At 42.6% G+C, this 15,855-nt stretch overlaps 1 protein-coding gene across 2 annotated transcripts in view; it reads right to left on the bottom strand.

Annotated features, from left to right (window-relative positions):
- GRIA1 (glutamate ionotropic receptor AMPA type subunit 1) overlaps positions 1–15,855 on the bottom strand; it is a 354,780-nt gene that overhangs the window by 138,532 nt on the left and 200,393 nt on the right. For both annotated transcript variants that reach the window (XM_088838546.1, XM_055430430.2), the window contains exon 5: positions 10,379–10,432. In XM_088838546.1, coding sequence (XP_088694672.1) covers positions 10,379–10,432 — 54 coding nt within the window. The remainder of the gene's footprint in view (positions 1–10,378; positions 10,433–15,855) is intronic.

Consider the following 15,855-nt stretch of genomic DNA (forward strand, 5'->3'; position numbering starts at 1 on the left):
ATGGGACAAAGGGATACAGCAGAGAATAAGATACACTTGGCCCTTGTTTTCCTTACTTAAAGTTTAATGAGAAAGACCAATATTACCCATGCAGTTATAGAGCAAAATAAGTAGGGCAAAACCTGGCCCTGGAACTCAGGGAAGGCTTCCCAGTGGAAACATAGAAGCTGAAAGAATAGGAGGCTTTGGTTGGGTGAAGAGTGCAAGGAAGAACCCTCTAATCAGAAGACACACAGGCTTGGAGATTCCAAGTCAAAGTGAGCAAGGGCGGTGAATCAGAGGAATTGCATGTACACATCAGCTTAGCAGCAGGAGGGACAGACCCCTTAAATGCCAATTTTGGCAGTAGGTTAGGGTAATGTGCAGCTCGGAAGGTTTGGTCCTCGCTTCCCTACTTGTCCCTCTTTTTAAAAATTTGTATTTATATTGTGATTTTTCTCTGGTATTCTTTAAAAACTTTACTTCTATGTTCTAGCTGGAAGCCAAAGCCAAGATGTTTCCAGGACAAAAGTGAAGCCACATGCTTCTTCGTGTTTCTTAGGGCTGCTGGTATGAGCCTGGTGCAGTGAAACATATGCTCGGTTCATGTTTGATGTTCCTTTGGTGGGCTGTTAGAACCATGCATTGTGAGAAGGCACTGGGGGATGCGAAGATGAGGGGCATCCAGGCTCGAGGAGCAAGTGCCAGGAGCAAGCAGGGCAGGTGGTTCCAAATACACGATTCCCTGTCAGTGGGTGTTATTTGAGCAGGAACCAGATGGATGTGCTTCTGTTAGGGACTTTGTAGAGGAGAGTCTGGCCTTTTATGGGAAGAGGTTTAGCTGCCCTCTGAGTCATTTGCATATTCATAGCTGTACTTATAGTCTACCATTGATCTCTGCTTCTTTTAGCAAGACACAAGAAATTTGCCTTTCAGTTCATGTGATAAATGGATACCAGCATTGTTTATTTCCTGAGAAGCCATTTCACTCACTCATTCATTCATTTGGTGACTTTTTAAAGAACACCATTATATGAAGCTCATTTTGCCTGGTGAACCAGAAATTCATCAGTGAGAAAGGCAAATTCCTTCCTCCAGGGGCTTTCAGACAAACAGGGAGGAAGGTATATTATATTATTGTATTTCTATTATTATTATTTTACCAAAATTATTAGATTATTATAATAATAGAATGTATTTATATAATATATAACATTATATATAATTATAATATTTTATTATCAATAATAATTATTATTATAATTACCACTATTATTATAGCGTTGGATGAAATTTAGTCTAGAATGGGGTTGAGGGACCTCAAGGATGGTATCGTGTTCCCAGAAATTGTGTTTTCTTCCCGCCCCCCCCCCCCCACCCTGGGGAAAGAAACCCGGGTCTCCCGCATTGTGGCAGACACTTTACCATTTGAGCCACCTGGGAAGCCCATGAATGCCTTCAGTTCAGTTCAGTCACTCAGTCGTGTCCGATTCTTTGCGACCCCATGAATCACAGCACGCCAGGCCTCCCTGTCCATCACCAACTCCCGGAGTTCACTCAAACTCATGTCCATCGAGTTGGTGATGCCATCCAGCCATCTCATTCTCTGTCGTCCCCGTCTCCTCCCACCCCCAATCCCTCCCAGCATCAGACTCTTTTCCAGTGAGTCAGCTCTTCCCATGAGGTGGCCAAAGTATTGGAGTTTCAGCTTTAGCATCAGTACTTCCGATGAACACCCAGGATTGATCTCCTCTAGAATGGACTGGTTGGATCTCCTTGCAGTCCAAGGGACTCTCAAGAGTCTTCTCCAGCACCACAGTTCAAAAGCATCAATTCTTCGGCGATCAGCTTTCTTCACAGTCCAACTCTCACATCCATACATGACCACGGGAAAAACCATTGCCTTGACTAGACGGACCTTTGTTGGCAAAGTAATGTCTCTGCTTTTTAATATGAATCTAGGTTGGTCATAACTTTCCTTCCAAGGAGCAAGCGTCTTTTAATTTCATGGCTGCAATCAGCATCTGCAGCGACTTTGGAGCCCAAAAAAATAAAGTCTGACGCTGTTTCCCCATCCATTTCCCATGAAGCGATGGGACCAGATGCCATGATCTTCGTTTTCTGAATGTTGAGCTTCAAGCCAAACTTTCACTCTCCTCTTTGACTTTCATCAAGAGGCTTTTGAGTTCCTCTTCACTTTCTGCCATAAGGATGGTGTCATCTACATATCTGAGGTTATTGATATTTCTCCCGGCAATCTTGATTCCAGCTGGAGCTTCTTCCAGCCCAGTGTTCCTCATGATGTACTCTGCATATAAGTTAAATAAGCAGGGTGACAATATACAACCTTGACGTACTCCTTTTCCTATTTGGAACCAGTCTGTTGTTCCATGACCAGTTCTAACTGTTGCTTCCTGACCTGCATACAGGTTTCTCAAGAGGCAGGTCAGGTGGTCTGGTATTCCCATGTCTTTCAGAATGTTCCACAGTTTATTGTGATCCACACTGTCAAAGGCTTTGGCATAGTCAATGAAGCAGAAATAGATGTTTTTCTGGAACTCTCTTGCTTTTTCCATGATCCAGTGGATGTTGGCTATTTGATCTCTGGTTCCTCTGCTTTTTCTAAAACCTGCTTGAACATCTGGAAGTTCATGGTTCACATATTGCTGAAGCCTGGATTGGAGAATTTTGAGCATGACTTTACTAGCTTGTGAGATGAGTGCAGTTTGTGGTAGTTTGAACATTTTTTGGCATTCCCTTTCTTTGGGATTGGAATGAATGCCTTAGGCAGCACCAGATGATAATGATGATGGTGTTTACAATGATTATGATGGTGGTAATTGTTAAAATTTATTGAGTGTTTTTTGGGGGCCAACTATAACTATGAGGACTTATAAAGTTATTATTTCACTTAATTCACATGATAGCCCATGTGGAGGCAGATGATACTACATTCCTTTTTTTTTGCAGATGAGGCAGTGGAAGCTCAGAGAGGGTAGGTTATTTTACTAATACCACACAGCTAATAAATATAAAGCCAGAATTCAAACCCAGGTCTGTCTGACCCAGAGCCACTCTTCCCAACTACTGCACCACCTTCCTAACCAAAGAAACGATGCAAAAACCAGACATGAACATGTATTGAGATTACGTGGGCAGAGGGAAGCAGACACTCAGGCCTTATAGAAGGCGTCGATAGATTTCCCTGCACGGGGGAGCAAGGAGATGAAAGAGCACCTTCTTTTCAGGACTCATACAGCAGAGGGACTGCAGCGTGGAGCTGAGTCTTGGATGAGCTGCCACACGGACCAGACTACTTCTAACTCTTAACATTTCACAGCAGGTCATCTGCAACCACGTGGTGGAAATGTCTGACCACCCTGGTCCCCAGATACCCCAATAAGACGTGGGATCACCTGTCCTCAGTTTGTGTTTCCCTCAGCTTTTGTGCACTAGAAATTGCAGTCAGTATCCATGGGAGATTGATTGAGGAACCCCTGAAGACGCCAAAATCTGCAGATTCTCAAATCCCTTATATAAAATGTCATAATATTTGCATATAACCTGTGCATATATGTGCATTCTCCTGAATACTTTAAGCCATCTCTAGGTTACTTATAATACCTGATAAAATTTAAATGCTATGTCACTAGCTGGAAATACCATATAAATGCTAGGTAGACAGTTGCCAATATATAGCACATGCAAGTTTTGCCTTTTGGAACTTTCTGGATTTTTTTTTCAAATATTTTTGACCTGTGGTGGGTTGAATCCATGGATATAGAACCCATTGATGTGAAGGACCAACTGTATAATTATAATAAAATTCCATCAGTGTCCAGTGGAAAATGAAATGGGGATTTGAGAGCTTGAGTCTGAATTCCAGGTCTGTTGCTGGAATTGTAGCAAGATTTAAACAGAAGCTTAAGTCAAAAGCCCATCCTCCTGCTGCACCTGACCCCCCTCCTCATGCTCAGCAGTCATATGGCACAGTGTAAGAACATGGATTTGGGAGTTCTGTAGTCCTGGAGGGGAAGCCTGGCTCCATGACTTCATCAATTTAGTAACTGGAAAACTGGCTCCATGACTTTATAAATTTAGTGACCAGAAAGCTCACTTTCTGAACCTTGGTTTCTTCATTTGGTAAATGGGGTTTTTATCAACCTTGAGGACTATTATGATTTAATAGTTAATCACTTAGAGTGTTTGGACTGTAGCCATCACTCTGAATAGCTGAGTTATCACTGTTGTTATTATTGTTGCAGTTATTTCTTAGGGGTTTAAGGCCGTCTAGTTCAGTGGCTCCAGTGGTTCGGCATATTCTGGTCCTCCTATTCTTAGGATCGCATCACTTGGCTTTTATCAGGCTCCTGAGAGCCAAACTCCATTGACCAGTAGTGTTCGTGTTCCTCCTCTGCAGCTCAGTCATGTAACGTCTTGGAGCCTCAGTTCTCTCTTCTGTAAATTGAGGGTGATAGAGTTTACCTTGCTTATTTTATAAGGGTACTGTGGGATATGATGTATGCCAAAATGTCACATTAGCTATAGCACAGTGTAAAAAGGAGATGAATTGCTGTTATTATTATTGTTATGAATGCCCTGAAAGGTGAAAGTGAAATCGCTCAGTCGTGTCTGACTCTGTGCGACCTTATGGACTGTAGCCTACCAGGCTCCTATGTCCGTGGAATTTTCCAGGCAAGAGTACTGGAGTGGGTTGCCATTTCCTTCTCCAGGGGATCTTCCTGACCCAGGGATCACACCTGGCTCTCCTGCATTGCTGGCAGACACTTTACCATCTGAGCCACCTGGGAAGCCCATGAATGCCCTGCTGCTAGCTGCTAAGTCACTTCAGTCATGTCCGACTCTGTGCGACCCCATAGACAGCAGCCCACCAGGCTCCCCCGTCCCTGGGATTCTCCAGGCAAGAACACTGGAGTGGGTTGCCATTTCCTTCTCTAATGCATGAAAGTGAAAAGTGAAAGTGAAGTCGCTCAGTCGTGTCTGACTCTTAGCAACCCCATGGACTGTAGCCTACCAGGCTCCTCCATCCATGGGATTTCCAAGGCAAGAGTATGGGAGTGGGGTGCCACTGACTTCTCCCATGAATGCCCTCAGTTCAGTTCAGTCGCTCAGTCGTGTCCAACTCTTTGCGACCCCATGAATCACAGCACGCCAGGCCTCCCTGTCCATCATCAACTCCCAGAGTTCACTCAAACTCATGTCCATCGAGTCGGTGATGCCATCCAGCCATCTCATTCTTTGTCGTCCCCTTCTCCTCCTGCCCCCAATCCGTCCCAGCATCAGAGTCTTTTCCAGTGAGTCAACTCTTCACATCAGGTGGCCAAAGTATTGGTTTCAGCTTTAGCATCAGTCCTTCCAATGAACACCCAGGACTGATCTCCTTTAGGATGGACTGGTTGGATCTCCTTGCAGTCCAAGGGACTCTCAAGAGTCTTCTCCAACACCACAGTTCAAAAGCATCAATTCTTCGGCGATCAGCTTTCTTCACAGTCCCAACTCTCACATCCATACATGACCACTGGAGAAACCATAGCCTTGACTAGACAGACCTTTGTTGGCAAAGTAATGTCTCTGCTTTTTAATATGAATCTAGATTGGTCATAACTTTCCTTCCAAAGAGTAAGCGTCTTTTAATTTCATGGCTGCAATCAGCATCTGCAGTGATTTTGGAGCCCCAAAAAATAAAGTCTGACACTGTTTCCACTGTTTCCCCATCTATTTCCCATGAAGTGATGGAACCAGATGCCATGATCTTAGTTTACCCTAGGCAGCACCAAATGCTCTATATTAAAAGACAACCAATACCTTCAGTCTTTCAGTGCTTCTCAAACTGGGATCTGGTGGACCCTTTATAAATTCTCAGGGGTGTGTTAGTTCTCTGGAAGAATTTTTAAATGTTGTGCTTACTTATTTCAATGAAACTCAAATCATCAATACTAATTATCTGATCACTTGTCTCATGCTGTGAGTACTCTTGTTTGCAGCCCCAGTGGACTGAAAAATTTAATCATTAGCTCAGTGTTTCCCAAACTGTCTGTGCAGATGCATTCTAGGGGTCCACATATCTTTCTTTTGAGAAACACTTCACTTTCACTTTCATGCACTGGAGAAGGAAATGGCAACTCACTCCAGTATTCTTGCCTGGAGAATCCCAGGGACATGGGAGCCTGGTGGGCTGCCGTCTAAGGTGTCACACAGAGTCGGACATGATTGAAGCGACTTAACTGCAGCAGCAGTTTTTTCTAAGATTTGCTGCTGATACATTATAGAGATAAGAGCTAGCTATAACTGGAGAGCTTCGGCTGGTAACTGTCTGCTTTGTTCACAGTCTCAGAGTAGTGAGTGAAAGCTGAGTCAGGGCTGGGTTTGGAGGAGGACTGACAGCCAGACAGGAGAGCTTGGTCCTCAAGGGCATTCCAGGACCCAGGAGCTTCTTTAAGTAGTAACGGTACAGTTCACCAATTTCTATGGCAACCTCCTCGAGTATTCTTGCCTGGGAAATCCCATGGACAAAGGAGTCTGGCAGGCTACAGTCCATAGGGTTGCAAAGAGTTGGACACAACTGAGAGTCTGAGCATGCACTCAAGTTCACTTTATGGACATCCCAATACTATGGAAATATAAATATACATCTATCCTGTCATGTATAAAATAAGAATGCATATATCAGCATATATATGCATGGGCATAAACATGCACATATACATACAGACATAACATGTGAGTATGTTCAGATGGACACATTTAATATATGAAGCAAGGATTCCCCACTATGTAGAGCAATTTAACTTTTTCTGGGCATGGTGGCATTCAGCAACATACTGGCCTTCCCCAGTGACTCTATGAGCATATAGAATAGGAACTATTATTCTCAGTGAGGAAACTGAGTGCTGGCGAATTGCCCAAAATCACAAAGAAGCTAGCCGAGGATGGTGTCTGGACGAAAAGCAGGGTTTTTCTTTCTTTGTTTTTTTTAATGACTCCCTGTTATAAAGCTCTCCTTCCGTCTTCTCTTCCAGTAGCCCTCCAAACCCAGAAAAGCATCCCTCCAAAGTGACCGGTTACAGGAACGCTGTTGGCTCCTTTGAAGCTCACACAGTCTGACAGGGACGGAAAGAACCTTGAAATAAAAAGTAGCTCCCTCCTTTGTTAAACCTTTCAAAAGCTCCCTTGGTTTCTAACTCTATAATTACACCCTAATCACAGGCATGCTGAAGGAGGGGGTCAGTTCCATGCAGCAGTGGGCTAATTATGTGGCAGAATTTCTAGAAATTATCATCTTATAAATTGCATGATTCCTCTGAAGGGGGAAGAAAAACACACACACCACATACTCCACTATGTTTCAGACTGAATTAATTAGTAATCTGAAGCCCAATTATCAACTAATCTATTGGAACATGCAAGTCTTTTGTATTTGGATGGTATATGCAATTTGCATCCTATTAGCTGGCAGTTGTAAGAATTTGAGAGCTCATTAGGTCAGGGGAGAAAAAAAAGAATGCAGATCAGAAGGCTGCAGACACCCAAAGGGCTGACTTGGTGATGCTGTGACTAAGGGGTCACTTGGCAACAGATGGAGGCTGGCAATGTAATTACCTGAGGTCTTTGGGTGGCTTTGAGGTCACTGATGTGTAATTTCTATCTTATCCTGGAGAGATGATTATGCATGCCTCCACCCTTGTTCTGTGTATTCTCAAGCAGCAGGGTGCCCACATGATCTATGCTGAGAGATGTCCTGATATAGTGGAAAAGGCATAGGCCTGTTAACCCTGGTGCCAGCCCTGGCTCTATCACTGACTTGTGTGAGCCCGGCCAAGTCATATCCCCTTGCTGGTTTGACCATAAGCAAATGTTTCCCTGTAAGCAAATGAAACTTAGATAGAGCTGACTTCCAAAGTCCCTTCTAGGACTAAGGATCTGAGTGAGATTCAAGGGAAGTCAAGAGTTTTTTTTAATTACAAAGTCAACAATTTCATCTTTGCAGCTGGTTTTTGAGAATGCAACTCTTGGTTCCCCCAAAAGTGTCTGGACGGTCATCATCCATTTAAAAGGCAAGTATCTCTGAGAAAAGTAACATATTTATTTATTAATAGCCAGACCTTAATTATCTTAATAAGTCTTTATTTATAGTCCTGACCATGAAATACCAAGACAGCCAAGGCTAGGAAGTTTCCAAGGGGAAAGATGGTTCAGGTAGGAATATGTCTGAGGCTGGAGATCCATCAGAAAAAGAGACAGAGCTTAAGAATTAGGCAAGATATTTTGGTCCCACTTTTCAGTCCTACCACTTTGACCTTTACTATACCCAGACCCTGTGCCTTTGTTCTATTAGTGATCCTTATTCTAAAGATAAGTAGGAAAATATCAGTCTCTTCAGTTCAGTTCAGTTCAGTCGCTCAGTCGTGTCCGACTCTTTGTGACCCCATGAATCACACACGCCAGGCCTCCCTGTCCATCACCAACTCCCAGAGTTCACTCAAACTCATGTCCATCGAGTCGGTGATGCCATCCAGCCATCTCATTCTCTGTCGACCCCTTCTCCTCTTGCCCCCAATCCCTCCCCGCATCTTTTCCCAGAGTCTTTTCCAGTGAGTCAACTCTTTGCATGAGGTGGCCAAAGTATTGGAGTTTCAGCTTTAGCATCTTTTATTCAACTAATATTACAGGAATAATTACCACAAATAACATGGCTAAAACTGAGTGATATAATTTGTTATGGGCAAAAAGCTAAAAAAATCACATCTTAAAGGAAACATAGAAAATCATAAAGAAGGCCAGGATAATAAGCAAACTTTGTAGAAAAAGCTATCATTAAGGAAATCTGAAAACTGCTCAAACTGCCATTAGCAAAATTTGTTATTTTTTTAAAAATTCGCTGGGAGTTGCAACCACTTTACAAAATAGTTTCGGCATTCCTCAAAATATTAACCATAGAGTTACCATGTATCCCAGCGATTTCACTCCTAGGTTTGTGCTCAAGAGAAAAACTTGTATACAATGTTTGTAGAAGCAGAATTCATAATAGTCAAAAAGTAAAAATAACTCGTGTCCATCACCTGGTGTGTGGATACACAAAATGGGATACATCCGTATAATGGTATGTTGCTGCTGCTGCTGCTGCTAAGTCACTTCAGTCGTGTCCGACTCTGTGTGACCCCATAGACGGAAGCCCACCAGGCTTCCCCATCCCTGGGATTCTCCAGGCAAGAACACTGGAGTGGGTTGCCATTTCCTTCTCCGTGTTACTTGGCAATAAAAAGGAATGAAGAACGGATGCGTGGTACCAACATGGATGAATGTTGGAAACATTATGCTAAGTGAAAGAAGCCAGTCAGAAAGGACCAGATATTCTGTGATTCCAATATCTAGAATAGGCGAGTCCATAGAGATAGAAAGTCAATTACTGGTTGCCAAAGGCTGGAGGAATTTGGGGGAAAATGGGGAGTAACTGCTAATGTGTATGGGGTTTCTTTTGGGGGATGATGGAGATGTTTAAAAATGAGATTGTGGTGATGTTTCATAATTCTGTGAATATACATAAGAGAATTGACTTGTGTGCTTTAATTGGATGAGCTTTACATCATGTGAATTACATCATAATAAGGCTCTTTAAAAATAAGACAAACGCAAAGTAAAATTAAATTTGACTTTGGGGAAAAAAACCCCAAACACTGGAAGTCTCAAACCTTATAATTTAATAAGGTAGATGAGAAAACATGACCCAGGACTTGCCAAAATAGACTTACCAAAAATGATGGCCACAAAGAAAATTCATAATGATACATGTCACTAGGAATAATTTAATGTGTACCAAAAATTATCTTATAAGTCAAGTCTTCATACCCTGAAAAATAATTGCACCCAATAAAAATAACTGTAGTACATAAAAATGAAAGTAAAAATTTTCTTCAAAAGACAGCTTATCTATGCCACATAAAAAATAGAATAAAAACTAAATTGTCATAATATTGTTCATGCTATAAAACTCTTTCTGGTTAAAGACTTGTCAGTAGTAGTCTTATGATTTAAACGTTTGTATATATAAACAGTAAACTATCATTGATGTCCAAACAGAGAATCAAAACCAGGGAGGTTAAAGCATCTTGTATCCCTTCAAAGATGTGGTGATTTTGTTGTTATTGCCAAGTGGCAGAGTCAATTAAAGCTGGAATTGTGATGACTAATAAAGGCCTGCCCACCAGCGTGATCTCTTACAAGGAAGCTTAGAGAGTCACCTTAAGTGTGCTGTGGGTTTTGCAGAGGCTCGAAATTGCCTGTCCCACTCATGCAGTTCCTACCAGCCAGGGACCACAGTAGCAAACCAGGCCCCAAACATGTACCCACCAGTTGAGGGCTTGCAGTGTTCTCTACTCACCAGATTTGCAAGGATATAGTGGTAGCCAATGCCATTCTTCTCCAGCTTTACAATCTATAAAACACAACCCGGGGGATACATGCATTAATCATACTGACAATTAGAGCTACACCTGCAATAATAATAGCTATGAACATTGAGTACTGACTGCCCTGTCCTATCCTAAGTATTCAAGCTACAATATCACAACCACCCAAAGATGGTGGCATTGCTGATACCCTCGATTTTACAGATAGGGATGGAGGCTTAGAGAAGTTAAATAAGCTCCCTGAGGTTACCTGGATATTAAATGCAGATTCAAGATTTGAAATCATTTTTGCCTGAGTCCAGGGATGGAGTAGTGTTATTACAACTCCAAGGTCCTGGCTAAAATGCTCACTTCTTTCCTTCTTCCATAAAGCCTTCTCCATTCATGGAGATTCTTTCTGTACACAGTGAGAATATTCTGTTGTATTGGATTCCCTGTCACTGTTATAACAATGTCTGCTGCTTGAGTGGACGGAGAAGTAGATGCACGGTCAAATGGGTAGTTAGATGATTGCACCCTAGTTCTTGAACTTCACAACCTTGCATGGATCACATTCAGATACAGTTTCTTCTTTTGTGCCTTCTTCCCAAAACCAGTTGAGTATTCAGACATTTCTGAGCAACTTCCAGTTTGAGTGCAAGCCGGAAGCTGGGAGGGAATGTCAGGATCATCTGATCCCACCTCACTGTACAGATGGGAAGTCTGGGCCCAGAGTGGGGGCATGATATATCAGATCCCACAGCAGTTTGGTAGCAGTGTCAGGACATTGCATTGTGTGGCGTGCATGCTCAGTCGTGTCCAACTCTTTGCGACCCCGTGGACTATAGCCCACCAGGCTCCTCTGTCCATGGATTTCCTAGGCAAGAGTACTGGAGCAGGTTGCCATCCCCACTTCTCCAGGGGATCTTTCTGACCCAAGGATTGAACCTGCGTCTCCTGCCTTGGCAGGCGGATTCTTTACCACGGCGCCACCTGGAAATCTCTAGAGTTAGGACAGGGAGCTGGCTATTGTGAGTCTTTCCATATGATGCCTGAAATAAGAGCCAGTGTCTCCAAACACCCCTCCATCTTACATACACTGCTGCTGCTGCAGCTAAGTCGCTTCAGTCGTGTCCGACTCTGTGCGACCCCATAGACGGCAGCCGACCAGGGTCCGCTGTCCCTGGGATTCTCCAGGCAAGAACACTGGAGTGGGTTGCCAAGGCTGTCTCTAATCATTCTAGGCAGGAAAATATCTGTAGAAAGAACTACCCAGAGATTTGCCTGGGCATCCAGACACACTACCCAGCTGGGAACAGCTAAGACTGTGGACCTTGGTTTAGCCCCAGCTCAGCCAGCAAAGTAACTTGATCTGTTTCTTTTTAATTATCAAAATGACGTTAGTACAGCCTGCTCAGTGCCCCTCCCCCCTGCACTGTAACAGGGAGGCATAAAACATAGGAGAAGCATTTGGGCTTCTTCTCTAACTGAATAAATTTTCAAGGTTATTAACAGCCGCATTCAGATATCTACTTAATTGGATGTATGTGCATAGCAGCTCACATTTTTTTATGGCGAGAATAATTAAATGCAAGTGCATACAGTGAAAGCTCTGAAATAGTGGCTAGCATGTGCAATTCCAGAGCATGGAGCTCGAAGACTATTGGGATGATAGTTTTATTAATAATTCTTCATTGCTTTTTCATTTTCTTGTCAAATGGCTTGCTGCGCTTTCAACAATGAGATACCATTATCAGAAACCTATTCAGCTTCAAATTAACACGAAACAGCAAACAAAAAGACAGATTGAAACCCACTGCCTCAGGGCAATGGATAAGAATAGTCTCTGCAGGATGAAATTACAGGTTGAAACGTAAGAAACTATAATGAATGATTTTTGACCAATAAAGATTAGTAATTTCATATAGTTGGACCTAAACACCAACCTTCCCACCCATCTACTCACCTACCCACCTGATGACCTCCTTTCCCTTTTACAAATATTAAGTGCTTGCTATCTACCAAGCACTGTGCTGAGACTATAGTGGAAAATGAAAAAGCATGGTGCTGCTCTGCTGGAGGTCAGTTTACTGGGAGAAGAGCAATACTAAACAGATAGATAAAAGGTTACTCACTGAGAAGGTTGATACAAAGGTAACATACACTTGCAGTCCACTGCCTCACCGACCCCTCTCTTCAAAGCTCACTTTCGCGGGATCGCCTGAATTCGCAGTCTTTGTGTCTGGCATGCCCTTTCCCGTTCTCTTTGATTATTCGTAACCTTTATGGCTAAGCTCTAATCCCAACTGCTCTGTAAAGCCTCTATGATTAATTAATCCACTCAACAAATATGTATTGAACGTGGACCATATGTCAAGCCCCATGCTATGTACTAGGGACAAGCTATGAACAAGTGAGGCAAGGTCCCCAGGCCCTCATTGAGCTGAGCTGACAGTTTAGCAGGGAGCCAGATGGTAAATATATAAACAGATAAATGAACAAGATTTCAGCAGGTGAAAAGCACTTTGAAGACAATAAGAGTGAATGGATTGGCTGGTCCCGGCCTCTCTCATCCATTTTAACTCCTTCTGAACTTATGACTGTATTACATAATTAAGTGCCATATACTGATAAAGTATTATAATCTAATAAATTTCCTGCCAGTGCAAGAGATGCAGGTTTGATCCCTGGGTTGGAAAGATTCCTTGGAGTAGGAAATGGCAACCTGCTCCAGTGTTCTTGCCTGGAAAATTCCATGGGTAGAAGGTCCTGGCGGGCTACAGTACCTGGGGCCCCAGAGAGTCAGACATGACTGACCAACTGAACACACACACACACACACACACACAGAGACACACACACATACTGTATTTTGATAACCCTGTTCCTTGCTCACACACCTTCACTGGCTCACCACTGTTTATAAAATAACCCCCAGACTCTTTAGAATGGTTTCCAAAGATCCTTGTCTTCCAGTAAACAATTGACATCCTCCACTGGGCCTGTTAAGCCCTCTGGGGACCTTGGCTCCCACAAGCCCTCTGGGCCTCGCTACCTGCTCTTACCTCCAGCTGAAAGGCTCTTTCCCAGTCAAAGGCTACCTGTTGGTATCTAGACCCATCTCACATTTAGGATCTTAGAGCATTCATTGATTCCTTATTCTTCCTGTTCATTCAAAAAGTATTTATTGAATACCTGCTAGGTGCCAAGCACTGTTCAAGGCACTGTGGATACAGCAGGGAAGAAAACAGAACGAGAATCCTAATATAGCTGATACCCCAGGTGGAGCACTGGAGACTGACAGGCAGTTAATTCCCTATGTGGAGTTTGGAATCATTGTCTTCCTCCTTAGATTAGGCACAAACTTTGTGTTAGACTGAAAAGATCCCAGTTCTTGAGTATGAGATAGTCTAGGATGATGCCAAGATGTCAGACTGCAAATCAGAAGATGGAAATCCTTTGTCACTAACTAGTGACATTGTCTTTTTCACTAACTGGTCTGAACCCAAGACAAATGATTCAACAAATATGACCGTTAGTCATCTCATCTGTAAAGTGTAAATGCAAGGGATAAACCACATAACTTATAAGATCCTTTCAGCATTTTGGTTTTACTTTTCAGAATAGAAGAGTCCAACAATTAAAAAAGATAATATACTACAATCTAAAATATTCAGAAAAACAAGTTACTTTCTTCCAAAACACACGTTTGTCCTTTGACGGAGGAGATGACTATAGTCAGCAGATGCTGACAATTGAGTTTTTAAGAGGTCTGGCACAGTAACTAGACCAAGATGGATTTGATCTCCTACTTTTATTCCATGCTACTTGTGAAATCCCATGCAAGTGTAATCCCTTGTTTCTCCATTTATAAAATAAGGGCGGTAAGGGAAGCAGTTTTATAGAGAGGATGTGAGGATGAAGTGGAATTATACACGGAAAGGGCCTGGCATGGTGTTTGGTATAAAGTAAGTACTCAGAAAATAGTACCAACAGCTTTATCTTTACTGTAGGAGTCTTCAGTCTGTTAAGAATACCTGCTTAACATCTAGCACTTCCCCTACCTTTCATCTAATCTTGTTATCAGCTTTGTAGAACAGGGGTCTTCATTCCTGTTTTACAGATGAGTACTCTTAAACCAAAAAAGAAATGACTCAAGAAGCCAGTATAGTACCCACAACAACTTGAATGAATCTCCAGGGAAGTATGCCAAGTGAAAAAAGCCAAACCCAAAATGTTACATACTATGTAATTCCATTTATATCACACTCATTTAAAATAAGAAAATCACAGAAATGGACCACAGATTAGTGAGTGCCTAGGGAAAGGGAAAAGGAGAGGGAGAGAGGGAAGCAGGATGGCCACAGAGGATCTTTGTGGTGATGGAGATGTCCTGTACCCGAAATGTGTGAATGTCAATTTCCCGGTCCTGGTACTGCACTATAGTTGCTACAGTTTTGTAAGATGTTATCACTGGGATAACCCGACATGTGGTGCATGGGGTCTCTCTGCATTATATCTTGCACATGTACATGAGCTTATATCTCAAAATTTAATAAGTTGAACTAAAAAAAAAAATAAACACAAAGCAAAACCAGTATCAGTTGGCATTATGAATAGCAAAAACAGGTAAATCTTTACGTTTATCACTTTCAGTGGGGGCAGGCTCTATTTTAAGTTCTGTGCTTGTATACATAGATTCTTCTGACCCTCACAAGAGCTCTCTAGAGGTAGCCATTTTTATTAAATTATGCCCATATTACAGGTCAGGAACCTGAGATGTAGAAATTAAAATCCTGCCTCTGGGTCACAGAACTAATGAACATTAGAGCTGGGGATGTGAATCTGGCTCCAGGGTCTCTGTGTTTAACTATTATTAATACTCTGTTCTGCTTTACCTAACTAGAATTTCAGTCCTCTGACTCAAAAAACTCCCGTCTCAATGGGAACAATTTTTCTCTCTGAGAGGGAGGCACAGATTCACACTTTGTAAAGTAGAACACAGAGTTAACGCCTCAAAGAACCCCCCGCTTTCAAAATCTCTGCTGTTCAATTGCCGAGGCCTCTGAACAAGCGCTGAGCTGGCTCTGAGATTCCCTGCGGGAGCCCCAGGGGTCTTGAAGACTATTAACAAGCGCTGTCTTGTTGTCAAGTACCTAAAACTGCCATCTTTAATTGTAGAGTACTGTTCAAAAACAATTGCAGCATCTCCTTCCTTGCTAGCTCATCTGAATACACAGATGTAATTTAAAAAGACAAGTGATCTATCCAATGCCACATGCTTTACCTCTGAGAACAGGAGGAACCAAGACTCAGAGACATCTGGCTAAAAACTTTTGAGGTTACAGTGTAATTTCTTAGAATGGACAATCAATTAATTCATCCTTCAGACACTGGTGTGTGTTTCAGGAAAGAGTAAAGGGAGGTGCTTGGTGTCTCCCTGGACTCAAAATGGGTCAGTGGGCCAAAT

This window comes from Moschus berezovskii, chromosome 8, assembly GCF_049115385.1.
Source record: "Moschus berezovskii isolate FMDL1 chromosome 8, NW_MosBer_1.0, whole genome shotgun sequence".
Classification (NCBI taxonomy): Eukaryota; Metazoa; Chordata; class Mammalia; order Artiodactyla; family Moschidae; genus Moschus; species Moschus berezovskii.